Source organism: Podarcis pityusensis, assembly GCF_964106645.2.
Source record: "Podarcis pityusensis genome assembly, chromosome: 15".
NCBI lineage: Eukaryota > Metazoa > Chordata > Lepidosauria > Squamata > Lacertidae > Podarcis > Podarcis pityusensis.
The window spans coordinates 44,218,030-44,244,852 of NC_138040.1; the positions used below are offsets into that span (position 1 = coordinate 44,218,030).

At 43.4% G+C, this 26,823-nt stretch overlaps 1 protein-coding gene across 4 annotated transcripts in view; it reads right to left on the reverse strand.

The window, feature by feature from the left end:
- Positions 1-6,208: 6,208 nt before the first annotated feature.
- The window catches only part of NSD3 (nuclear receptor binding SET domain protein 3), an 84,051-nt gene continuing 63,436 nt past the window's right edge, over positions 6,209-26,823 (reverse strand). For all 4 annotated transcript variants that reach the window (XM_080982326.1, XM_080982325.1, XM_080982324.1 and 1 more), the window contains 8 exons: positions 24,475-24,677; positions 23,739-23,851; positions 19,874-20,143; positions 18,670-18,786; positions 16,292-16,433; positions 14,394-14,500; positions 13,828-14,032; positions 6,209-12,818 (listed from right to left, as the gene is read on the reverse strand). In XM_080982326.1, coding sequence (XP_080838452.1) covers positions 12,577-12,818; positions 13,828-14,032; positions 14,394-14,500; positions 16,292-16,433; positions 18,670-18,786; positions 19,874-20,143; positions 23,739-23,851; positions 24,475-24,677 — 1,399 coding nt within the window. In that variant the 3' untranslated portion in view covers positions 6,209-12,576. The remainder of the gene's footprint in view (positions 12,819-13,827; positions 14,033-14,393; positions 14,501-16,291; positions 16,434-18,669; positions 18,787-19,873; positions 20,144-23,738; positions 23,852-24,474; positions 24,678-26,823) is intronic.

The following is a 26,823-nucleotide window of genomic DNA, read 5'->3' on the forward strand; positions in this document are numbered from 1 at the left end:
CCCAAATCAACACAGACTGTGGAAACTTCACATTGGTCTTCAAGCATCTGGCATTGTGTGCCTCCCCATTCTTCCTCCAGACTCTGGGTCCTTCGTTTCCAAGTGAGATGCAAAAGCTGCTCTCATCAGAAAAGAGATTTGGGGAGCCATGTCATCAGCTGGTGTTGGTCCACTGTGCTTCATTAAGTCCAGAGTCAACGCAGCCATCTACCAAGAGATTTTGGAGCACTTCATGCTTCCTTCCGCAGATGAGCTTTATGGGGATGCTGATTTCATTTTCCAGCAGGACTTTGGCACCTGCCCACACTGCCAAAAGTACCAAAACCTGGTTCAATGCCCATGGGATTACTGTGCAGTGCTGGCGAGTGCCCGGAGGGGCAGGCTCTCTGGGGCTTGGGCCACAAGGGCTGTGCTCTGCCTCCCCAGGCATTTGGTTGGCCACTGGGAGAGCAGGAGGCTGGGCTAGAAGATGGCCTGATCCAGCAGGACTCTCCTTATGTTTTCTGGTAATGTCATTCCCACACCATGTAAAGAAAGCCAGAAAAGAGGCCTCCTTGCTTTAACTGCAGCATTTCATACCCAAGCAAATAGGTTTGCCAGTCCTCTTGAAGCATGTGCTGTTTCACAGCTTTGCTGTCTGCGCTACCATTAAAATGTTGTATTTTAATCTTGTTTTTAAGTTGTATTCATTCAACTTGGTTTTATTATTGCTTGTTAGCCACCCTGAGCCCGGCCTTGGCTGGGGAGGGCGGGGTATAAATAAAAATTATTATTATTATTATTATTATTATTATTACTACTACTACTATTATTACCAGCTCTCAGCCCACCCTACAAAACAGGGCTGTTGTGAAGATAAAAGAGGGATGGGAAAGAGTGCACACAGCCTGGAGCTCCTGGGATCAAGACACAAAATATACAAGCATCCAGCATGTGTGGAGTCAGAACTCTCCACGCATACACAACTTTTTGCCAACCTAAAAGATCCTAAAATATAGTCCATGGGAATTTTAACTTGATGTAGCTGTAGCTGTAAGCCATTTTAATTATTTCGTGGGTGCATTTGCCAATTCATTCTGTAGTTCATATTTTTGTTTTATGGTTACTTTCTGCATACTAATAAATGACAAGCAGAACAATAGAGGCTTTGTGGGGGGCTTGGAAAACTGGTGGGGAGACACAACTGCAATATCAGTTTTTTCTCAGTAGAAAGTAAACCTCATTTATTGCAAGACAGTTGCTTCCAAAGAAAACATAGCAAAGTCAGTTGTGTTTTATTATGTAAAGGCAGCACATTTGGGTGGATGAAATAAAGTGAACAGGAATGAAGTGCAGTCATACCCCCATTTCCCTCCTTTATCCAACTTTTTTTTTTAAAAAAAGATTTTTATTAGTTGCAAACACAAATACATCAAATATACATAAATAAAACTTAAAAAGTAAATACTGGTAATATAAGAGAGAAGAAACAAAATGAATAAAAATAGAAAAATAGACAACAAACTTCAAAAAATATATATTTTCACATCAACTTCTACACAGGGAGTTCAAGCCTTTTTTAAACAGCTTCGGCTTGGCTCCTTAATTTGTATCTTGACTTCCCGCTATCGATGAACGTACTTAGTATATCAGTTTTTTCCAGATCTGTATTCAAATGGTAAATCTTGGAGAGAGAGTCTGTCAGTGGGATTTAGTCCACGCTAAGCCAGGTGATGTTCTGGAAGCCTTCTTTTTCCATGTAATTAATAAAGACAGCTCATTTTCTCCTTGTTCTTTCTTTTGAGTGATTTATTAGATCTGTTAATTTGGCAAGTTCTAAATATTCACTTAATTTTAAGAGCCATTATTCTTTTGTGGGAATTGTATTACATTTCCAATGTTTCGCTATCACGATCCTTGTGGCTGTGATTACATATAGAAATCTCTTTTATTTTCCTTTGGGATGAACATTGTGAAAATTTCTAATAAAAATAATTCTGGCTTTTAAAAATATGTACGTCTAATCATTTTTTAAAATTTCTTCATATATCATGTCCCAGACTTTTTTGATTCTGGGACATGTCCACCACATGTGGAAAAGACTCCCCTCTTTTAGATTACATTTCCATCATTTGTTACTAATATTTTTGTTCATTTTAGCCAATTTTGCTTGAGTCAATATACCACTGGTACATCATTTTAAGGAAATTTTCTTTAATCATGTAACAGGCTGTGAATCTGAAATCATCTTTCCAGAGGTTTTCCCATTTTTCTAATTCTTTATTATATCCCAGGTCTTGTGCCCATTTTACCATTACATCTTTAACTCCGTCTTTTTCTGCTGCTTGGGGAAGTGGGGGGGGGGGACCCCTTCTGAGCCCCTGGTGGTGGTGGTGAACATCCCTTCTGATTGCTTAGCAGCAGTTATTAAGCATCCTTAGCAATGGTGCTCAAGCACTCGATCTGCTTTCACTTTTTGTGCTCTAGCTTTCTCTAGAAATGTCCAACTGACTTAGCTTTCATTTCTTAAAAAATGAACGCTAAGAAGTTTGGGGGCCCTGCTGGCATTTGGCCCAGTAGAGAGGCATCCCTTGCATCTGCCCACACCCCGGGTGGCCTTGCTTGGCCTGTATCTTGGCCTGGTGGCTGTGGGGGTTTTGCATACGTCAGTAGAAGCCTTGGAGATTTATTAATCCTATGATCTGATGGAAGGGCTTTAAAATACAAGAAATGGAGTGCTATATCTATAATATATATCCCCAGTTTACGGAGCCAGCATCTGCTAAAAACAAGAAACTCATCAAAATTGTGGGTATGGAGCAATAGTGGTGCTAGTCTATAGCAAAACATGCATACCTATAACACCTAGCAAACCACTTTCTAGCACAGGTGTGGGGAACTTTTGGTATTCCAGATATTGTTAAACTACAACTCCCATCATCCCTGGCAGTTTCTTTCTGGGGGAAGTAAAGCTCTGTGTAGAATTTTTTTTTATAAAGTTCTGTGTAAAAATATGCAAAACCAAGGAGAATCTTTCAGACTGCAGTAAGACAAGGTCAAAGATGTAGGTTCTCGTGAGATTTTTAGAAGTAAGGGAAATGCAGCATGAATTACTCTGCCCTCCACTAAGAAAGGGTTTGCCCTCAAACTAACATCTGGTAATTTCCACGTACAGGCAATCTGAAAAAAAGATTTGGACTTTCTTTACCACCTGTCTGCAGTTGTTACTCAGGGCGGTAAACCAATTACAAGAGCCTTGCCGTGGCGAAGGGGCTTGAAGAACTCAGAGAAGCTATGAACTATGCCGAGCAGGGCACCCAAGATGAACAGGTCATAGTGGAGAGTTTTGACCAAACGTGATCCACCTGGAGGAGGAACCGGCAAGCCACTCCAGTATCCCTGCCAAGAAAACTCCATGGAACTTATATGCAGAATTCATCATGCGAAAGGCTGGGCTGGATGAATCCCAAGACGGAATTAAGATTGCTGGAAGAAATATCAACAACCTCAGATATGCAGATGACACAACCTTGATGGCAGAAAGTGAAGAGGAATTAAAGAACCTTTTAATGAGGGTGAAAGAGGAGAGCGCAAAATATGGTCTGAAGCTCAACATCAAAAAAACGAAGATCATGGCCACTGGGCCCATCACCTCCTGGCAAATAGAAGGGGAAGAAATGGAGGCAGTGAGAGATTTTACTTTCTTGGGCTCCATGATCACTGCGGATGGTGACAGCAGTCACGAAATTAAAAGACGCCTGCTCCTTGGGAGAAAGGCGATGGCAAACCTAGACAACATCTTAAAAAGCAGAGACATCACCTTGCCAACAAAGGTCCGTATAGTAAAAGCCATGGTTTTCCCAGTAGTGATGTATGGAAGTGAGAGCTGGACCATAAAGAAGGCTGATCGCCGAAGAATTGATGCTTTTGAATTATGGTGCTGGAGGAGACTCTTGAGAGTCCCATGGACTGCAAGAAGATCAAACCTCTCCATTCTGAAGGAAATCAGCCCTGAGTGCTCACTGGAAGGACAGATCCTGAAGCTGAGGCTCCAATACTTTGGCCACCTCATGAGAAGAGAAGACTCCCTGGAAAAGACCCTGATGTTGGGAAAGATAGAGGGCGCAAGGAGAAGGGGACGACAGAGAATGAGATGGTTGTATGGTGTTCTTGAAGCTACCGGCATGAGTTTGATCAAACTGCGGGAGGCAGTGGAGGACAGAAGTGCCTGGCGTGCTCTGGTCCATGGGGTCACGAAGAGTCGGACACGACTAAACGACTAAACAACAACAACAAACAACAAGTAAAACAGGTAAGAGCAACAGAATCTCACATGGCCACTCCCCATTAGAGCTCTTTTCAGGACCCCTGAATTATATTTCATACTAATCTGCATTTTCTTCTCTTCCCAGCCTCCTAATTCGCTAGCCCACCCATCTAAATATTCTGTACTACCACCTCCCCTCAACGATGCCCCATTTCTTTTTAGGTTACCCCATGTTTCAGCTTGCCTTTAATGTTCTCCCAGCGCGATTCTGTCCTCCACAAAATTGCCCCACCTCTTCAGAGATACCCTGGCCAATACAACTTTCTATTACTCACATAAAGGTAAAAGGTAAAGGTACCCCTGCCTGTACGGGCCAGTCGTGTCCGACTCTGGGGTTGCGCGCCCATCTCGCTTAAGAGGCCGGGGGCCAGCGCTGTCCGCAGACACTTCCGGGTCACGTGGCCAGCGTGACAAGCTGCATCTGGCGAGCCAGTGCAGCACACGGAAACGCCGTTTACCTTCCCGCTAGTAAGCAGTCCCTATTTATCCACTTGCACCCGGGGGTGCTTTCGAACTGCTAGGTTGGCAGGCGCTGGGACCGAGCAACGGGAGCGCACCCCACCGCAGGGATTCGAACCGCCAACCTGACAATCGGCAAGTCCTAGGCGCTGAGGTTTTACCCACAGCGCCACCCGCGTCCTAATTACTCACATACTCAGCAACAAATCACCATTCTCCATTTTTCTCCCTAAGAGACAGACTACCTCAATACAATCCTTTCTGTGCTTCAGCCCTCCATTATTCTCCTCTGAACATTCCTTTGGGAAACCCCATTCCTATTTTTATTTTGACACTTTCTCCTTGATACTCTCCCTCAGTTCCTCCACAAACCCCAAAACAGCCAGTTCCATTTATGACTCCCCCAAGGCTTCTACTCCTTCCTCCCTACAGGAGCTCCACTTCTCTCTTCTCCCCTGCAACCACTTCCCAAAGTCAATTCCATGGGGGAAGAGGGGGAAAACCTCAACAGGGCATCGCCATCTTTTCCTTTCACATGTTGGTAATTGTTCTCTTCTCAACCCCCCTGGAGCCCGTCCCTGTTTAACATCTCCTCCCACAAAACAAAGCAGACTGGGCAGCTAATCTAAATCTTCAATTCTTTCAGAAAATTATACACATTTTTGACAATTATTGTATGTGGCACTCTTAACAGTTTGCTTGGTATTTTATCCCCAGGCATTTCCCCATTTGTTACCTGCAATATACTGTATTTTTCGCTCTATAACACGCACCCAACCATAACACGCACGTAGTTTTTAGAGGAGGAAAACAAGAAAAAAAAATCTAAACGAAACAGTGGATGTATGATTTTTGTGGTTCATGCTGTGGCCACAGACATGTGATCTGATGGTGAGTTTGGGGTAGCCCAATGCAAAAATCCTGAGGATCCATGTGGATCCATGCTTTGTAGCCACGTTTTTGCAGCACTGCAGCCCCAGGCAACAGTGGGTGCATGATTTTTTTGGTGCAAGCTGTAGCCATGGACATGCTATGTGATCTGATGGTGAATTTGGGGTGACCCGTGTAAGCGGCTCCTCTCCTCTCCCGCTTTGCTCCTTTAAAGCAAGCAGGCTCTCTGTCCTTCTCTCCTCCCCACTCAGCGGCTCTTCTCCCACTTTGCTGTTTCAAAGCGAGCCACGGAGAAGGGAAGGAAGGGGAACCATGGATCCTCTGCTCACGACTGCAGCAGATCCCCCTGCCATCCGTAGGCATTCACTCCATAACACGCACAGACATTTCCCCTTACTTTCTAGGAGGAAAAAAGTGAGTGTTATGGTGCAAAAAATACGGTACTTAACAAAAGAGTAACAGATATTTAGTTCTAGTCAATTCAAAAATGCTACTCTCAAAATAACCCTTTATGCTTGAAGAGGCAGTGAGAAAAATAAAATAGTCAAATACTTAATTGGAACATTCAGAACAATTTATTGAAGTCAACCTCAAGCAAAGATTTAATCAGTGGAATGTCATTTTAAAAACCTTTCCAAATTAATTTTCACAGAAGCAAAACCACATCTGAATTCCAAAGTATTTGTAAAATAAAAAAGGCAACATCTCCGTTAATATAATGTACAAAAATTATATGTTCCTACCATCACTCACATTCAGTAAGAAGCTAAAATATTACAGGCAATCCTAGATACACTATGACTAATAAACAATGAGCTATCTATATACAGGTTAACCAAGCTCCATAGATTTCACACTATGCAAGAAAACATAGGCCAAACAACAAAACCCTCCAAAATGTTGTTTAAGTCTCAAAATCTACGCAGCAACATCAAGTCATAATACAGTAATGTCCCCATGGAACATCCCCAGGGAAAAAATAACACGACTTTTAAAGTGTTGAGAGCTTCTATTTGGGTTTGAGAAACTCCGCTAATATACTGACTTTAAAGTGAATAACAATGATTTTGCTATTAAAGACTCTGGTGATTTTTGTTAAAATAACATTTCACAGAATCTACAAAGGTTGGTACGTAGTAACAAGGTCTACAGAAATAACAGTTCTACAAATTCATTGTTACAGATAGAGTACACAGGAATGGAGACAAATTGTTGGTACTGGTGCCCATTGTGCAATATCACATGTGTGGGTACAAATGGATTTTTGTCTTTTCATATAGCAATGTCAGAATAAGCACATACCCTTATAAACAATAAAAAGACACAGTCTTGTTACTAGCCAGTCATAATAGCTATTTTACCATCATGGTTTTCAACGGCAACACAAATTATTTGTTGTTGTTTTTAAAATGGGGAGGGGTGATGACACAGGCTAGACACAGATCAATATGAATGAATAAACAAATATAATATTTTCTCCAGTTCTTATTGAAAAATAATTCCTTCGGATGTCCACTTGGGGGGAGAGGACAGGTGTTTGGGAGAGGATTCAACACACTGATTTTATTAATTTCCAAAAGCAGACTTCCAAAACCACCACTACACTGGATCCTCTGCATAACTGCCAATAGCATCACTAATGGGAAGCTGTGAATGGAGGAACAGCTTTGGCAAAGTGGCAGTGTTTTTCTTTTAACTGAAATGAAGTTAACACTTGGGGGGAAAGGATGTAACCCACCAAGCTCTGCTCCTGGGCATTCTGCACTCGTCTCCATGAAGCGTCTATGGTTTCTGCACCAATCCCACTGGCAGATATGGCAAGCCCACAGCAACAGAGCTTGCCACCCCTGGAATTCTGCATGAAAACACAGTTGCAAAGAGCATTCACTTCATTTCTTTCTCACCAAAGTCGAGGGAGGGGACCCCTCACCCAATTGCATCTGCACCGCAGCTTGTCACACAACAAAATGCTGATTTGCCCAATTCTACCCGCTAAACAATCTAAAGCACACCCAGGAGTGTTTTGATAAGTGCAAATATCTTTCCTGAAATGCATGAAGGGGGCAAGAGAAAGGAGACAACTGATTGTGGAAAAGTAAACATTTTTTAAAGTCATAATGCTGATGTCTTGTACAACTGTCCTTTTTTCTTAAGAGCACAGGAAAAGGAGACACTTTTCAAGTCCTTTCTGTTTGCCTCGTGACCAAGGAACTGAAGCAGACGTCAGTTTCAGTTTCAGTGTTAAGGTGGGAAAAAGAGAGACTTTCACAATACCATATAAAATACATAAATATAACACAAGCTGTAAAGTAAGAATGGGAACAGCTTCAAGTACATTAAACCCTGAATTCAATGAGGCAGAAGTTCCAATGTTAAAGTGACTAAATTCGTACCAGCGGCAGACCCCCCCCCAAACACCCGACCCATAACGTCTCAGTATATACAGTCAACTATGGTTAGAAGGTCATTGTCAATGATACTCTAGTAATTACATCTTCCCAACACCACCTGTATATGTTGGAGGCAAAGAGTCCAAGCAAAAAAGACCAATGAAATACCCAATTCCCTTTTTACTTCATGTTAATACAAGTTCTAAAGGGCTGTTTCTCACATAGCAATCTATGTAACACAGATGCACACCTGAGGGCTGCTAAAACACAATGTGAGAAGTGCATACTTGTATGTAAAAACAAACCAAAAGCACCCCTCTATAGTACGTACAAACACTTGTCCGTGAACAGCAGCAGACATGTATGTCTGTATGTCTGCATAATGCAGCTGCAAATCACACCCATCTCGAGAGATAAATGGAAAAGTATTGCAAAGATGATAGGGCAGGTGGACGTTCCCAAGAGAAGACGCTTTGCCTTTCCTTAAAATGTAACCCAAATTATTCGTGTAGTTTTGAAGTGCTACCTCGCACGGTGTTCCCTATCTGTCCACTGCTTGCACGTGCCGTGAGCACAGTGACACCTGATGCAGGGAAAATGCAGGGGGCATCCCAGTCGACTGCATTTCCCTAGTAGGTGTCCACAGACAGGACTCCACTTTGGACAGGAGAATCTGCATCATGCCACATCTGGCTGACCTCTGGGGAACAGCATCAAAACGGCGGCCTTCATTGTGTACTGGTCTTTTTGGAGATGGAATCACATATTGCTATAGCTTTTGATGTGCCTGCAGACAAAAAAAAGTGTTTCTTGTGGCAGTGCACCTGTGTTATTAAGACTGTGATGTGAAAAGCAACCCTGAATCTCTGGTGAATGCCATGGTGACAATTCAACCAGAATACTTCCTTACTCTACAGGCAGCGTTCCTGAGCTGAATGTGTCCATTCTTTCATTCCAATGGGCAAGGTAAAAAGAACAGAAACCTGCAGTATTCTAGTGGAGCAAGCCAGCAAATACTCCAATCTATGGAGTAAAGCAAACCCTAACATGTTCTACACACAGCCAGATCAACATTTGTGCAAACAGAGTCTAAAGCAATTACACACAAAATTGAATTCCACTGAATTCACAGAACAAGCTTAAGCAAGTTTACTCAGAAGTAGGTCCCACTGTGCTCAATAGGGGTTTACTCTCAGATAAGTGCGTATAAGATTGCAACCGAAATGAGGCAGGACCACCGTGGCCTACTGCATTGGCCAGGCATTGTTCTAGCCCTTTCCACTAACTGCCTGAGGAAAATCTTCAAGCCTTCATTTTAAGTCGTTAGGCAGAAGCGGGGAAAAGCAGGGCAAGAGATAAAGGAGGAGTGCTTAGTCCACCTCTCTGCTTAAGGCAAGCATGCACAGGGGAATCATAGAGTTGGAAGAGACCACAAGGGCCATCGAGTCCAACCCCCTGCCAAGCAGGAAACACCATCAGAACACTCCTGATGGAGAGGAATGCCTGGTTTACCACATGGACAATTCAAATAAAGGCTGTCAACTGGTGCAACCCCATCTTCCAATAAATGGCACTGCTTAAACTGCTCATTTTACAGTGACAAGGTGACAAAATATTTAGAAACCAAGAAAAATAAAGTCCACAAGGATATTAAGACTGACTTGCTTATATGGAAACACTTATTAGTCCATGATTAGTATTTGTTATAAAACTTTTTTAAAATGTCACATTATTGTAGCTCTGCATTTTTAAAAGAAGGCTCCTTGCTGTTTTTCAGTATTATTTTTAAAAAACCAAGTGCTAAAAAGTTAAATAATGATGTATAATAAAAAATTAAAAGAACACTCATAGTCTCCCCTGCTAAGATGTGAAACATTTTAACCTTATGAAGAACCTGTGGGATTCAAAAGCCACTTTTCCAGCACACCAAAAGGTTCCATCCAAATACAATGCCTTTTTCTCTTCTATACGCATTTCAGTGCATACAATAATTTAAGCTGCTAAGTGACCTGGCAATGGAATTCCTATTTATTCCACAGAGAGGGTTGGCTTGACCACTGGTTCAATGAGATACTTTCCTTGGGTGCTGACCTTGTAGGGCAGGGTGGCTAAAAGCCAACACTGTCCACGGTTAACTTAGTAGTTATGTACATTTCAAAACCCATCACTACCTGAACGGCATCTGTTGCCAGGAATAGTTAAGCCTTTGGGGACTGGCTATTTGCTCTATCCAAACTCTGCCACAGGAGAACTGAGCACCATCTAGCGCCTCCCACTCTATCAAGTGACAAAGGAGTGTAGGGAAGAGAAGATACAGCAGTCTGAGCGGAGAATGCTTGCACCATTCTGTGCCCACCAGCTTTGTGTAGTGGGCAGGCAGAGCGGCTCTACCATCTTGTGGGAAGGCAAGCTCTGAGCCTGCAATTTTAGATGGGGACAAAATTCTCCCCCAAAGGATTTCTTCCCACTCCTCCTTCAAAATACCAACATGTTGCCAAACAACATATTCAGAAAACTAAAATCTAGTACACAAAAACAAAGTGTAGTGTTTTAAATTTTGCCTTTAACATTGCCCCTTAGTTTGGTCAAGTGTGTGACAACTTCCTTTAGAGCTCTATACCACTCAGCTGGCCCACAAGCAGAGCAGGAAGAGGCAATGGAACCTGTTCTGCAATGGGAGTTGCAGAAAGACTCTGCAAAATACTGAAGCTAAAGTACAATTCATACGCTTTGCAGAAATGTAGTGTGTTTGCCTGTACAAAAGGAGGAAAGTAAGCTGATTTTCTCTTGAATTAGAAGCATTTTAAAAGCAGTGGGGGGTGGCCGGTGGGAGGAAGCCTATTGAAAAAGCTGAGCCAGGAAACCTTGATATTACCAGAAACAGCCTACTGTCTTCTTTTCTGGTACTGACCAGTCTATATCTGAAGTTGAACTTTTCCACATAAATCAATGCATGGTTATAATTACAGTAAGTGTCTCTGGACACATTTAGAGAGCACTCATTGGGAGAAAGTTGGTAAAACTGGCTACTTCAGTGCTGTACTGTTGCTTTGCAAAGAGCTATTAACAAACATGATCCCTTCTGGGATACAAACATTGCTTTTGTTAGACTGATGGTATCACCATGGGCCATTTTATACCCTGTACAGTTAAAGAACGTACTTTTAAAGACATTCAGGTTTTTATTTAATCAAGAGATTTCGTATGACCAAGCCACACACCAAAATCAGCTATAGAGCCCCAGAACAAATAACCAAAACTCACAGTATCCTAGGTCCTCAGAAAGTAGGAGGAGCCTGGACCAAGTAAATGAACCTATCAGATATTGGCAAGCATGCCACAGAGCAAGCATGGATTGGACATTAAAAATGCACACTGAAGGCCAAATTCTGCCTCTCAAATTTGAAAGGGAAAGCATAATCAGGGGCTAAACCAGCAGAGACCTCGGAGGGCCAGGTGGCAAATCCTGCACAACACGTGGCCCATAAAACAAGAGTTTAGTGGAGCCCAGTTAGGGCAGAACCTGGGAGTGCAAACTCTGAAGGCAGTAGATTTTTACTTTGCACCCTGCACTATGGCAAGACTTACAACAAGCAAGGAAAGCACTGTTTAATCATTCTTTTCACGGTAGAAAAGTGACTTATGCTTAATTAAACTGAATGGTGGACAAGACACCAGATGCCCCCAGGTACCTCCAGCTATTTCCCATTATCTAAAGTGAATTATTGTGGACGCAATCTTTCAGAAGCATCTGCTCCCCAAGCACTTTCAAAATGAAGTGGGGTTTCAAACACGGCATAGAAGAAGTCTACAGTTTCACCATTTTCTGAAAATGCAGTTTCAAACAGAATGCACTTTAAGAGTAAGCAGGTCACAACTAGTTTGCTGTGGGGAAACCTCTAGTGTGATCACTCGTCACTCAGTTCAAGTGACATAAACCAACCCTCATCTCAAAGCTTTTTGTCATGGTGAGTGTACTGGAATGAGGCCATGTCACTTGCCAGCTGCCACGATAGGCTCTTGCTCCAGCCCCTAATAAGATTTATCTAAAAGGCTATTGGTGTGCAGAGGCTTTTTCTCATGTTTCTGAAACTAGACAGGAAAATAACCCTACAGATACATACATAGATACCAGGCTGGTGTTGCTACTCCTTTTAGACACACTGACCGTAGTAGGACGCAAAATCCTCAAAGTCCATTAAAATTTAAATAAATAAATATTTTGCTATGTTTGGTTTCCACACTCAGAGAAGATACTTTAAACATGATGCCTCTCCCCCCACAAAAATGTCGGAAAGGCTTCCTCTTCTAACAACAAAAGGTTGCCAAGACACTTCTTCCCGTTTCTCAAGGGCAAATGCTGCAGGCTGCCAAGGGCCACACAGACTCAGGGGCCCCTGTCTGAGTTCCAGGGAAGCCACTCCAAAGACAAAAAGAGAGGATGCCATGGCACTTTATCCAAATTCACAATAATGTGCCACTCAGTGGGGCAGGGGGCAGGGTGGGTTGTTGTTTTAAGGAAAGGAAAGTTTATTCCTTCGAATCTTCCTCAGGATTCTGCTGTTCCAATCGGCGTTTGATCTTGCTCCAATACTCTGGTGCCACGGGAGCCTTGGGGTTGTGTTCAGAGCAGCACGGACGCCCATCCAAACCAGAGGCCACAAGGGCCCCTTTTTCATGATCCTTGCAATAAGAATGGGGGCAGAACTCACAGAACGAAGAGGCAGGGCTGCTGCAGATGTCACACTGGTGCCACGGACATTCCCATTTTCCTGAAAACAGAGCAGGGTGTGGGGAGATATTAGTGCAGGCACTAGGAAGCAAATATCCTGTTACCAGATTGCCAAGGCCCACATAGTTCCAGCTCACACATAATGCCAAGCCACATTTTATCTCAGGTACTTCTGCTCTCCTCTTGTACACTCCAGGTTTTTAATTACTTTCTCTGCAGCATACGCCACAGTTTGATGTCCTATCCAGCAAACACTGGTTTGAAGCTGCCTAAGAATCCTGGGTGAGATTTAAAGCATAAACCAATGTTTGAAATGGCAAACTATTGCGTGCTCTAAACAAGGGGATTCTGCAGTCTGAATCTGAGTGGCAAAGTTTGAGGAAACAATTTAGCTCACTTCTATTCTCAATATAAAAAAGAAAACAAGACTTTAATAAACCACATGCTAATGTAGTTTATTGGTCCCACTCACAGGTGGCACTGTGGTCTAAACCACTGAGCCTCTTGGGCTTGCCGAGTGCAAGGTCGGCGGTTCAAATCCGTGCAATGGGGTGAGCTCCTGTTGCTCTGTCCCAGTTCCTGCCAACCTAGCAGTTCGAAAGCACACCAGTGTGAGTAGATAAATAGGTACCACTGTGGCAGGAAGGTAAACGGCATTTTCGTGCACTCTGGCTTCTGTCCCAGTGTCCCAGAAGCAGTTTAGTCATGCTGGCCACACGACCCAGAAAAACTGTCTGCAGACAAACGCCGGCTTCCTGGCTTGAAAGCGGAGATGAGCCCCTCACCCCATGGTCGATTTTGACTGGACTTAACCGTCCAGGGGTCCTTTACCTTCACCTTTACTTGGTCCCATTATTATTAACCATCACATATGCCAGGGATGGAGAACTTGTACCCCCTCCCTTCCCTCCGGGATGTTGTTGGAATATCAAACTGTTTCCTAGGTGTCACAAAGTTAAACAGGTGAACTCTGCCTGCTCTTAATAATTCCACACAGAGGTTCATGGCTACCAAGAAAAACCTGTAAAGTCAAGTCAGGAAGCACCTACCAAAGGGTGGCTGTGTCAAGTTAAGGCAGAGGAGGTGGTATGCTTTGGGACAGTCTTTTTTGTCACACATGACCAATTCACCCCCATCTCCACACTGGAAACAGTTGTCCTCATGCATCTGCTTCTGCTCTGTTTTTATCTTCCGCTTCTTCTGCTTTAATTTTGCATTCTTTGCTTTCTCTTCATTTGCTGTTGCACACGCCGTCTAGCAGTTGGAGGAAAGAGTCACCGAGTCACTGGATTAGACAACTTTAACTGTCAGAGGTCCTTTACCTTTTACCATTAAAAAGAAGAGCCAGCCCCCCCCTTCCTTCTGTTTCTCAGGCTCTGGCACTGACACCTGAAGACACCAGCAGCCAGTAACAAAAAGTAGTACATCACCCAAATAGATCCAAGCAGGCACCAGATGTTTTGTACATGCTGTGTTTGTTTATAACAAGAAAGAACAGGGACGGATGGTCCCGTTTTTCTCCCACAATGAGCTTTACTACCGTGTGCCATTAAGCATGAAGGTTTCTATTTGCCGATTCTGTCCGAGAGGGCTTTACTCCGCTTGCACAACTAACCTTTGGCCGCACTCCTAGGAATCCACTGCAGTTATCTGCTCCACAGTGGCATTCTGTCCTGCCATTCCCCAGGCAATCCAAATTATAGTTAAATGTTAATTCCATCCCTAGAAGTTCAAAAGAAGCACTTTACACACTAGCTGTTTGTGAAACAATGTCAGCATCAAGTGTATTTCAAAAAATTATGATGCGCCGGCACATGTCAAATCTTAAAAGAGGTTGGACAAGCAAGCAACATATTTTTAAAAATGTGACTGCCCCTCTTGCCCATCAAGGTCAGAGCATTTCAGCCAAGAAACTTCTTCTAAACTGACCTGGTGTTATGGCTTTCAGGATCCAGATCCCTTGCCTGCCCTATTTCTATATGGTATGCACATGTGAATTCCACACTTATTCTTCTACACTTACCCTTAAAACATTAAAAACAGTTCAGAATGAATTACCATGACAACTAGAGTGGATCCGTATCACACATGTATGTCAAGGGTAAAGAGGTGCATCTGCAGCATTTGGCAAAAACTGTGCAATGAATTTTCCAGAGAAGGAATCCACAATAGCAGCCACTCAAATGTCAATGGGAAGCCCACAAGTATGACATGAACAGAAGAGCACTCTCCTCCCGCAACTGAGACTGAAGGAGCACCACAACCAATATTGGAGTACAAAGCCATCATGATGAGAAGAGCTGGGCAATATATTGGGAAATTGTCTGAAACCAGTATGGCGTTCAGATCGTGATACCAGTTTCAGACATTTTGAGCTGGCAATACATCACACCAGCTCAAATTGCCTGCAGACAGCAAAGGCGCAGGCAGATGGAGCCTGAGAGGGTTCTGGGAGCGCACCTTCTTGGGCTCTGCCTGCCTGTGCCTTTGAGGAATCCGCCTGCCTCTCCGGCTCACGCGAGTCAGAGCAATATGGGGGCTCACTCAGCTAAGGGGTAGGAGACTTCCCATTCCCAGTGGAGCAATTTAAGGAAGTTCTTGCAGCCTTCCAGCTCACATGAGCTGGAGAGGCATCAGGGCTTGCTCAGCAGGGCTGGGCATGTCTCTCGGCTGCATCTTCCTCCCCTAAGGTGGAAAGGAAGAAGCAACCAAGACAACATTCAGGACATTGTAATATATTGGTATATTGTGATATTTAGATCTTGAAAACCAGATGTTGCCCAGCCCGAATGACTAGCAGCTATTGAAAGTGTTATCCTCCATGGATTTGTCAAATTCCCATTTAAAGCCATCCAAGTTTGTGGTCATTACTCTATCTCACAGCAGCAAATTCTATAGTTTAAACATGCATTGTGCAAAAAAGTACTTTTTTGTCTGTCCTGAGTCTTCCAACATTCAGCTATATTGGAGAACTCAGGTTCTAGTATTATGGGAGAGTAAGGAAAACTTCTCTTACTCCACACCACACATAGTTTATACACCTCTTTCATGCTGCACCTTACTCACCTTGTTTACTCAGAGTAGACCAGCTAAAATCAATGATCCTTATTTAGTCTTGTTTATTACATACAGTGGGTCTATTCCAAATAGGACGCTGTATGCCTCCCTTTTTGTCTAAAGCAAAAGGCCTTGAATCATGGCAGTGACAGGCCTTCTGTGCCCATTCAGTGCTCATGAGATAAAAAGTGTGAGAATGGTCTCAACCACCGCAGACCCTTCCTGATGTGCACAGCTGCCTTAGAAGGCCTGATTCCACTGCAGAACGTGGCTGTTGTGCTGCCACTTCTCTATCCCCTACCTGAGGATCAGGACCATCACCCAATTATATTAGCAACAGAGCAACAATTTACAGGATTACAGATCCTCAAGAAAAAGGCAAGAAAAGGCTGCAAGGCATGCGAGGAAGACAGAGTAACATTAAAAGGAAATGGAGCAACGCCAAAGCACTCTTACCTGCAGGAATATCACAGAGAGCGAAGAGCCCAACTCGGACATCTCCACTCACTGTCCATTTCTGAGTTTCACAGTTGGGGTTGCAGCTGTGGTTCATAAAGCGAGAGTAATTTCCCTTGGGGCCAGCATCTATTATACGGTCCTTCAAAAAGACCAAAGAACAGAGACACAATCATATACAAAATGTCTAAGACTTAAGTTTGAATCCATCCCGTTGTAGCAAAAAGCAACACACTTTCTTGCGCCAGATATTAAGTTACCTCAAGACTCTTCAAAGTTTCAACAAAACTATCTGCAGATAACATTCACTGAGACAGGAAAGAATTTAGGCACAAACCAATGTGGAACTGTGTTTGTAGAGAAGTAACTGGCCCAGAAATACAAAGTGCTTCTACCACATGAAAGCCCTGAATGGCAAATGCTAAGCACTGCCAGAGGGGAGATCGTGACTGCACAGGTCCAACTTGCAGGTTTCCCGTTTGCAACCCACCTAAGAACAGAATGCTGCACAAGGTGGGTCTTCCACCTGATACTGCAGGGTCTGTCTCCCAGCACCAACCTTACCTCAATTCGAACTAGATGTGTGAACTCCATATATTCAGAAGGTTTGTGGCTCATGGCTCATATCAAGATGAACCAGCGGGTGGGGCTAGGGCAATGGGTTGGTCCTTACTATTGGGATGAACAAGCGAAAAACGAAGAAAAACCCCTGTCGCCTCTCCCCGCAAAGCAGTTGGGACCAACGGATCATGCACACACCAACATGCTGCCTTGAGCACACTATATGTAGCAGAGTAAGCAGCACAACAGAAGAGGCTTGAGGCTGGGGATACATACTAAACCTACGGATTTATTATACATAAATCAGAACAAAGAAACATGTCATCTCTCCTTGCTGTCTTCTCAGAGAGAGGCTCAAAACCAAAAGCAATACACAGAGCAGAAGTTCCACTCACGAGACCCAGCAGTCTGTGCTGGACTGCAAACAGACATGTGACACGCAACAATCTCATGTCTGCAACAAAAGGTGGAATGGAATCTCCCAACACATGCTGCTACCAAATGCTGACTGCAGCACAGAAGCACAAGGCCTCCGCTAAGTGTGAGGCTGAAGGGCAACAAGCAGATTAGCATGAGACCTCAACCAAGTGGGGAGTGCGTGCTTGCAGGGGTGACTTCTTAGGGTGAGGTGGCCTTGGGGGGCACATTCTCTGAGGCCAATTATGCCTAGTATTAGAGGCAGAGCGTGATGGCAGCTTCACCTGGCAGCTTCGTACAGAGGATGAAGCCAATGCCTCTCCCAAGTCCCTTTGCTGCCAGTGCTGCTTCCAACATTGGGCTGCTGGTAGCAGAGGGACTCGAGAGCGGTGGTGGCTTCACCCAAGGTATACTTCCAGGTGAAGCTGCCACCGCGCTCTGCCCCTCATACCACAGAGGGAGGAGCAAACTGTATCACCAGAGCGATTCAGCTTGTTTCTCCCTCAGCTTCTTTCAAGTGCTCCACAAAGGCTTGGGCAGCAATGTGCTCCTGAGCAGAGCAGTTTGAAGAAGCCCCCACCCCGTCTCCAGCTCACATGAGCCAGAGGCAAGGAGGCAGCTCCATTACACAGCTGAGTGAGCCCCAATGCCTTGCACACAAGCCAGAGAGATATCAGGGTTCCCTCAGCTGGGGGGCAGGAGCCTTTGCACCCCCCAGCTGAGCAGTGCAAGGAAGCCCCAGTGAGGAGCCGAGGTTGAGGCAGCCTGCTCCCTCTGCACGCTGAGGATGGATTCCCTCCACCCCCAGTGCCTGGCGCTGGGAACAAGCTGCGTTGTCCCTGGCCCCGCGAAGTGCTGCGGGAAGAGTGGCGGCAGTCACGCTGGGCCTCGCAGGGCTGGGGCCAACACAGCTTGTTGTTTCAACATTGCGGTATACCCCGATTGTGATCTTAGGCTGGTGACAAATTGTGATTTTGAAAAGCTGACATCACTCAGCCCTAAGGACAATTCCTAGCTATAACTTTTTTTTTTTTTACACAGTTTGCCACTCGCTGCATTTCAGACTCAACAGGCAAGTAGTTGCCCTTGTAATTCCACCTGAATGAGTGGCCTCATGGTTTATGAAGGCTTCATGGATATCTCAATCCAGTTTCTAATTGCCTGATTCCCACATACCCTTGCAGTAGCATCACCACACTCCCTGCAAGGATATGGTGGAGCAGCCAGCCAGCCAGGCTAAATAGGCTCATTTCAAGCCTTTTGCAATGCCACTCATTGTGGTAATCCATGCAGTGGATGTCACTTACTGGGATTTCAGTGGCATTTAAAGTGTAACCAATTTGAAACTGAGATGGCATTACACGAACCAGTCCCACATAGAGAGAATGTCTTCTTTTTACCTTTGTAACAGTTAACATATAAAAATTGGTCACACTGTTCTCATGTGCTCGTTTGATTCGCAATCTGCATTCTTCCTCATCAATTAGCTCACCAACATACTCGTTGACAAATTCACCCTGAAAAGATTAAAAAGAAATGCATGCTGGCAATTTGTGGTGCTACTGCAAGGAATAAACTCCATTGTTAGGAGACAAGCAGTGTGGTACAGCAGAAAAAGAGATTGAAACTTGAATCATGCACCACTAAAATAAGCTGTGTGGCCTTTGGTAAGACAATCTAAATACAGTCATTTGCAAAAAGGTTACAGTGCCCTCACAGAATAACGCTGAAGAGGTTCATTCAATAAAAATCATTAAGCATTTTGGATTCACACATCTGTAAATTAGCAAGCAATGGGACCACGGAAACCTTTGCAGCAGCTTAAGGCACATATACTTGTATTAAAGACGGAAATAGAACTACATTTCCTTCTAACATAATTTTTATGGTCCCTCCCAATTCTGTCTGGCTTCAGGCCTTCTAAAACCCAAAGAAATATGCTTCTACTAAATATGCTTAATTAATTTAAAACATTTCTCCCTTTATCAAAAGATTAACAGGAAGTGTACAAAGTGTGAAGAAAAATGAATTCATAGACAAGATATAAATGCAATTTAAAACCAGTAAATAAACAAAATTAAGTAGAATGAGGCAAAAAAATGTTACAATCTAAACCACTGAAGAGCAAATGAGAACAAAAATCCAACCACAACCTAAAAATTCCTGGGCAAATAGGAAAGCCTTCAAGAAGCTGGCAGTGTCAGCTCCAAGAACAACTGCTTGAGGAAGAAATCCCAAACTTGGGGTGTGACAGCAGAAAGGGCCCTCTTCCAGCGATCGAAGCTCCCGTTGTTCCAGGCGCATTTTGCAACAAGGAATTTCATTAACGCGAGCAGTTTCTGAGCTCTGGTGCAGTACAGCGCCTAAGATTTCAGATTAAAACTGCATAGTGGAAGGCGAGGAGGACCTTTTTCTCCCTCCCCACTTCCAACTACTCTCTGAGTTGTACATTTAAAACCAATCTGACCAACAAGAATTATTTTCACCTACTCTGTCTCAAAGTTTATTTGTATGGGCTACAATGCAAGGGAAGACACCCCCCCCAAAGCAGCCATCTATTTAAACACTCTACAACAGTTCAAAAGCATTCATCCTATATGTTACCTTCTTAATGCTGCGTTTTGTCCGCAGACCCCAGCCGCGCCGGTCCGTTTTTATAATTTCTGCTTCTGGGTAGAGTCTTTTGGTGAAGCACTGGTTCTGGCAGCGCTCTCCTGCAGGGCAAACCTGGGGGTGGCATTCATACTGCAGCATTCGATTCAGACACTCTGACTCCAAGCCACAAGGGTTTTCGTCCGTTGGCTTACAGTTACATCGAGGGATTTCTGACAAGTCTGCAACTTGGATCTGAACTTTCCCTACTAATTTGTTGGACTGTGAAACAGAAAAAGAAGAAAAGATAAAATGTGTAATTCTAACACTTGCATGCAAGCACACACAGAGATTTGGTTCATATATGCATGTACATCATTTGCACTCTCAGAATTTTGTAAACGATGCACACCCCCCCCCCCCGGAAATGTACCAAGTTTAAAATTGCATTTGTGGTTTTCGTATGGCTACTTTTGGGGACAGACTACAGCACAGTGTCAGAGTGCATGCTTTGTATTTAGAAGGTTAAATTCTTGACATTTCCTGTTAAAAATTCAGATAGCTGGTGATGGAAAACCTTTGCCTGTCAAGGGACTTCTGGTTTGCCATGACTCATATCAGGGCGCATGTTCGTTCTCTCCAGGGGCAAACCTGATCGCTGTAGGGGACCTGGGGGGCAACGCGGCTCCCAAAGGCTCAGGTGGGTGTCCTGAGACCCTAGAAGCCTCTGTGGTGCCAAAAAGAAGGATTCCCGGTCCACGTGTGAGAAGCAAGGCGAGGGGACTAATGTTTTATAAACTAATGTTGGTAGACAAGGAAAAAGCATTTGATAACATCTCCTGGTGCTTCATGAAAAGATTAATTAACCAAATGGGTTTTGAAGAAACTTTCTGCAAAGGAATTGGGGCGATATACTTGGAGCAGCAGGGACGTGGGTGGCGCTGTAGGGTTAAACCACAGCGAGCTAAACTTATCATAAATAGCTAATATTTATTTTGATTTTGGAAATATTGAATAGGAAAATAAGAAGTGATGAAAATACAAGAGGAATTGTAGTAGGGGAAAAATCATTTAAATTGAAAGCCTTCACTGACAATTTGATAATTATGACTGAAAATCCAAAAGAATGCTTACCAAAAGTGCTGGAAATGATAAAAGAATTTGGACAGGTGGTGGATTTTAAACTCAATAGTAAAAAACCAAAACTGCTGATTAAAAATATGGAAACCTAAGAAAAAGAGGAACTAGAAAGGATTTCCAGATTGACAATTAGTAAGAAAGTAAAATATCTAGGAATATGGCTTAGGCAAAAAAACCCAAAAAACTTATTTTAAGATATTAAGACCTGGAAAGAGATTTTAAAAAAACATGGAGATCTGGAATAGACTTTTATTCTTTTAATCAATTCCTGTGATCGGGGGAATGGGCTATTTCAAGGAATGGCAGAAGGATTTCTCTAGATTTATATGGCGGGGACAACAACGACCCAGGATTAAACACAAATTGCTAATAGATATAGGGGGGGGGGGGTTCCCTGCCAGACTTGAAATTATATCACGAAACTGCCAGTCTCTTCTGGATCCAGGAATGGATGATGTTACAAAATACCGATCTGCTCGACTTGGAAGGATTTTATAATCGATACGGATGGCACACCTACTTAGGGTATGATAAAGTCCATAAAGGTTTCTTGAACCATGCCATAAGAAAATCTTTATATTTGGTGCGGTCTAAATATAAAGATCTGCTAGAGCCTAAAAAGCCATGGTGGTTATCACCGGTAGAAGCATTCTCTGTTAAAAAAAAGGATATGAAAGGAAACTGGGCAACTTACAAAGTATTACTGGAGGAGGTAGGAAACCGACTCAAATTAAAAATTTGTTTTGAAGAAATCCAAACACATTTATCTGACTGGTTACAATATCATCAGCTTAATGAGACATTTAAAATAGATAAAAGGAAAGGTTTTTCTACAGAACCATGTAGACTCGAGAAAGAACTACAGTGGTACCTCGGGTTAAGAACTGAATTCGTTCTGGAGGTCCGTTCTTAACCTGAAACACCACTTTAGCTAATGGGGCTTCCTGCTGCCGCCGCTGCGCTGCTGCTGCGCGATTTCTGTTCTCATCCTGAAGCAAAGTTCTTAACCCAAAGTACTATTTCTGGGTTAGTGGAGTCTGTAACCTGAAGCGTCTGTAACCCGAGGTACCACTGTAATTCAAAACAAAGACAAATCACTCTCTAAAATGTATAGACTCCTCCTAGACTGGGAAGTCAAAGAGGAGGAAGTTAAATCGGTAATGATCCAATGGGCCAGAGATTTTGGTTATAACATTCTAATGGAAGCCTGGGAAAGATTATGGAGGGAAGACTTGAAGTTTACTGCATGTTATACCCTGAAAGAGAACTTTATGAAAATGCTATACTGGTGGTATTTAACACCATCAAAATTGGTTAAAATGTATAGAACCAGGTCAAGCATTTGTTGCAGATGTAGAGAGGCGGAGGGTATGATGATTCACATGTGGTGGAATATAACAAGCTCAAAAATATGTTTAAAATCTCCTTTGAATAAAACCCCGAATGTACATATAGACATTCCAAAAAAATTGAGGAAAATCTTCCTGAATGCAACAGTGGCAGCAGCGGCGTAGCGTGGGTTGTCAGCACCCGGGGCAAGGCAAGTAATTTGCGCCCCCTAACCCGGGGCAAGGCAAGTAATTTGCGCCCCCTAACCCCTAACCTGCCGCCGCTGCCAGCTTCTTCTTGCTGCTGCCTGGTCTGGTCTGGTGTGGTTCTCTCCCGCGCTCAGCGCTGCGCTGGGTGGCCGCTGCACTGTCCCTCCCACAGATAGTCCCTCGCTCTCTCTCCGCACCGCACGCCTGGCACCCACCCCCTCCACAGTGGGCGGCGACCCAGCGGCTCGGATCGGATTCGCACAGCCAGCACTGCAGTGAGAGTGAGTGAACCAGGTAGGGGCAGAGAGCTGTGAGTGCGAGCGCCCCCCCCCGATGTTGCGCCCGGTGCGGCCGGCCCCCCCTGCACCCCCCACGCTACGCCACTGAGTGGCAGCAAGAATCTTAATAGCCAAAAAATGGAAAGGAGATTCCATGCCGACCAAAATGGACTGTCAGATGAAATTATTGGAATAAACAGAATTAGCAAGGATGACAGGAAGAATTAGAGATAATACAGAACAATCATTTACTAGAGAGTGGGATATTTACAGAGAATATCTTAAAAGAGCATTGTAAAAATATGAATTCTCTGGCTAGCCTAGAATGATCCCAGTATGAACATAGAAAACGTATTAAAACAAAAATTTGGGAGAAGTTTGGAGTGATAATGAAAAGTATGCTACTTAAAAGAAACCTGGGACTCTTGATGGGGTGACTGGAAGTCATAAAAAGAAGTTGTATTGTAAGAAGTTAATTTAATTTTTTGTAATTTGTATCATCCTTTGGTTCTTTTCTTTGTTGACTTTTTTCTTTTTTACAATCAATAAAGCAATTAATAAAAAAAAAAATGAAAACCTCTGCCTGTCAGCTGCTGCCTGTCAGAATAGACAATCCTGGGCTAGATGGACAAATAGTCTGATTTGATATAATGTCACTTTCTGTGTCCTTATGGCACCTCTTTTGCAAGCCTCTTTAAATCTGTACAGGGAACATGCGCTCAGAGAGGCTGGTTACCTGATGTCATTGTAACATTGGGTGACTGACAGTGGGTAGCCCTGCTCACATGTCGCGTCTGGCCCATGAGGAGTAGGGCAGATGCAGACCTGGCTGGCCGGGAGAAAAAGGTTTCTCACTGTGGATGTAAAGTGCTCATGTGCTCCACACAGCCAACACAAATAAGAGCAAGAAAAGGGGCTCACCTTAATATGTTTGTATGGAGGTGGTTTTCTTGAGTTCCTTTCAATTTCAAGTGCTTCTTTGCTTTCTCTTTGTGCTTTCAGTTCCTGGAAGCGTTTTGCTGCTTCTTCAAGTGCTGTGTGAAGGAGCCCAAAATGGAGGAAGGAGTTAGTATTAGCAGTTGGTGCAGAGGGAACACTCTACAAATAGCTACGCTCTGGAAATCCAGAACAAAACGGTTTTAAGCCATCAGAGAATATTTAGACCTGTTACTCCAACTTACAAATTTTAAAATCTATTATTTCATTTAATTGATTAACTGCATAAAGGGGTGTGGGGAAGCATACTCTTGTTGCTTATGCCCCATTCACAAGATGGCACAAAGAACCAGCCCCCACCATGTATTTAAGGGAAAGAAACTGCTGCCCAATAATCAGGAACATCTTTTTCATCAAAGATTTTTTTACCAGATTTTAAAAAATCAATTAATAGACTAATCAACTAAATGTTGCAGCACTAATATTAATGTTTTATCATTTTACCAAATATCCACAGGGATTGCTACCTTCTAGATGGAAAACAATTCCAGAACTGTTGTCGCATATAGTTATAAACAGTTCTCAGTAGAGTTCAGCTGGAGTTTCACACAGGACACAAAACACAACAACCACAATTTCCATGTGATTAAGTAGTGATGGAGACACAAAAAATGTGGAACATTTTGTCATTAAACCACTAAAAACTGTCTTTTGATTTTACCTTTCTTGAAGGTCTTGTTAATATTAGTTTGCCCCTCAGCAAAGCTTTTGTCTCCTTCAACATAAGGGAATACTCTGCCCTGATGTACCCAATAGTAGTCATGTGAACCAAAGAAAAATACTGGAAAGTCCCCGATATCATGTTTGAGGCCCTGAATGTTGAGAGGAACAGACCTGGGATTGCAGATCTCAGCTGGCCACCACCTAGAAATAATGGAGTGAGAAAAAAGGAGGGGTTTTTAAGAAATAAATTCATTAAATAAAAGGCATACTGTCTGTCTTGCAGCTCTCAAACCATCTCTCTGCTAGTAAATTATGTTCTGCAGGATTATTCCTAGTGTAGGTAACAATCTTAGAAAATTCCTTATACAAGTGAACTCCTCATCACTTAAGAGCTAACCACCCAGCAGTCCAGCTGCACAAGGTCCATTCATTTCAATGAGTTTGTGCAAAAGTGGTATATCCTAGAAGAGAATATGAGCTCTGTAAGCAGAAAACAGACAACAATAATTCAATTTTGAAAATGTCAATCATCAGTACTAGTCCATAAGACATTTTACTAATCAATTCACATAACTAGGTCAGAAAAATATGACAACTAGTGAAAAGACAGAGAGATAACACTACTGAATACTGTTAAAAGTTGCAAAAAGTTTTATTAATCCACAAACATATTCAATATCTCAGCACCTTTTAAGCCATGCAATTCCTTAGAAGAATATTATTTTTAAATGATTGTCTGAAGAACTGGAACTTGGCGACATCAAGTTATGAATGATACATCTTTCTTGCTCTATTCCCATCTCAGGTTTGGGAAGACTCTGGAGATCCTGAACTGTAGCCCAAGATCAATAATGGACTGGATATTTATTTGTACAAGTATACATATACCACATAAAATATTAAGGCAGTGCACAACATAAGGTACCATAAAACAACACAAACCTTTCTTCAAAAGGTTTGCAATTTTTGGATCCTCTTCAATACATCTTTCCTCCTGGATTGTGGCCAAGAGTGCCACTGCACAGCTGAGGCCAAGGCAACAATGACACTCTTTCCAGGAGTCACAACTGGTTTATTTATAGCGAACTGAATAATTATAACGGACTCTAAGTGAAGCTGCTCCAAAGACTGTTCAGAAGCTTCAGGTGGTACAAAGAGCAGCAGCAGAGCTGCTGACTAGAACCAGCTACATGGAGTATGTGAGGTCTCTAAATCACCTTCACTGGCTACTGGTTCATTTTGTAGCACAATTCAAAGTCCTAAATGGTTCGGAGCCAGGCGGAATCAAGGGCTATTTCCTCTCATACAATTCTGCCTCTTCTTTAAGGATAGCTGGAGACAAAGTTGTCCATCCTGCCAGTGTCTGGAGGGTGGCTGGTAGAACCTTAAGAAAGGAACTTGACCCGAATTCAGACTGCCAGACATCATGAAGCTCCTTGAATTCTCTTGGGCCAGGTCTTATTCTCTGAACATAACCTATCTTTCACTCTTACTGTGAAAATAAAGAGAGGGAATGCCGCCTCCCCCAGCTGCACTAAGCTCCGAAGAAGAGGGGAAGCATACAAACATGACGAAAAATAAAATCTGCAAAGTATTTTGTACAGGTAACTCGCATCTTTTGCTAATTTCACTTATGGGATTGCAGCTTTGCATGCTTGGCCAGAAAATAATGAATTAAATACAAAGTGCTTGGAGTAGGCAGAGAGAAGGGCCAGTGGGGGGTCCAAGCAGAATAGCAACCCCCCTACATCCCCTTCCTCTTCCTTTCTGCAAGGCTGGCTCGGAAACAGTGACTCACACAAATCCTGTCCCTCGGGCTGGGCTCCTCTGCATGGGGCAACCAGAGCCCAGCAGCCCCAGGAAGGAGCCCAGCAGCAGCATGGAGAACGGGGTGTGGAGAAAGCTGCTAAGAGACCCGCTACTGTAAGCAAGCTGGAGGGCTTAACAGCTTTCTCCATGCTGGGCTTTCCAGATACAAAGAGAACAGGAAAAAACCAGAAAGCAGAGCCAGGGTGGGGTAAAGATGTTCTTTTTTAAAAGAAAGTTTGTGGGTTTGCAGGGATAGAACAGAAAGAGCAGCAGCAGTCAAGGAAGGAGAGGCGGCGGCAGCAGCAGCAGCAGCAGCAGCAGCAGCAGCTCGAAGATGACTGAGGAATGCTGCTGAGGGAAGGGAAGCTGCAAGGAGGCTGCATGAGTACAAGTGGTGTTTCCTGAGACCCCAGTAAGAAAGCTGGAGGGCTTAACAGCCAGATCTCAGGAGGTGGGAGCAGTTCCAGGGGTTGTTGAGGCTTTGAGCAATTTAGAAACACAACCCCTGCATAAGATGTGAGTTACCTGTATAGTTTTA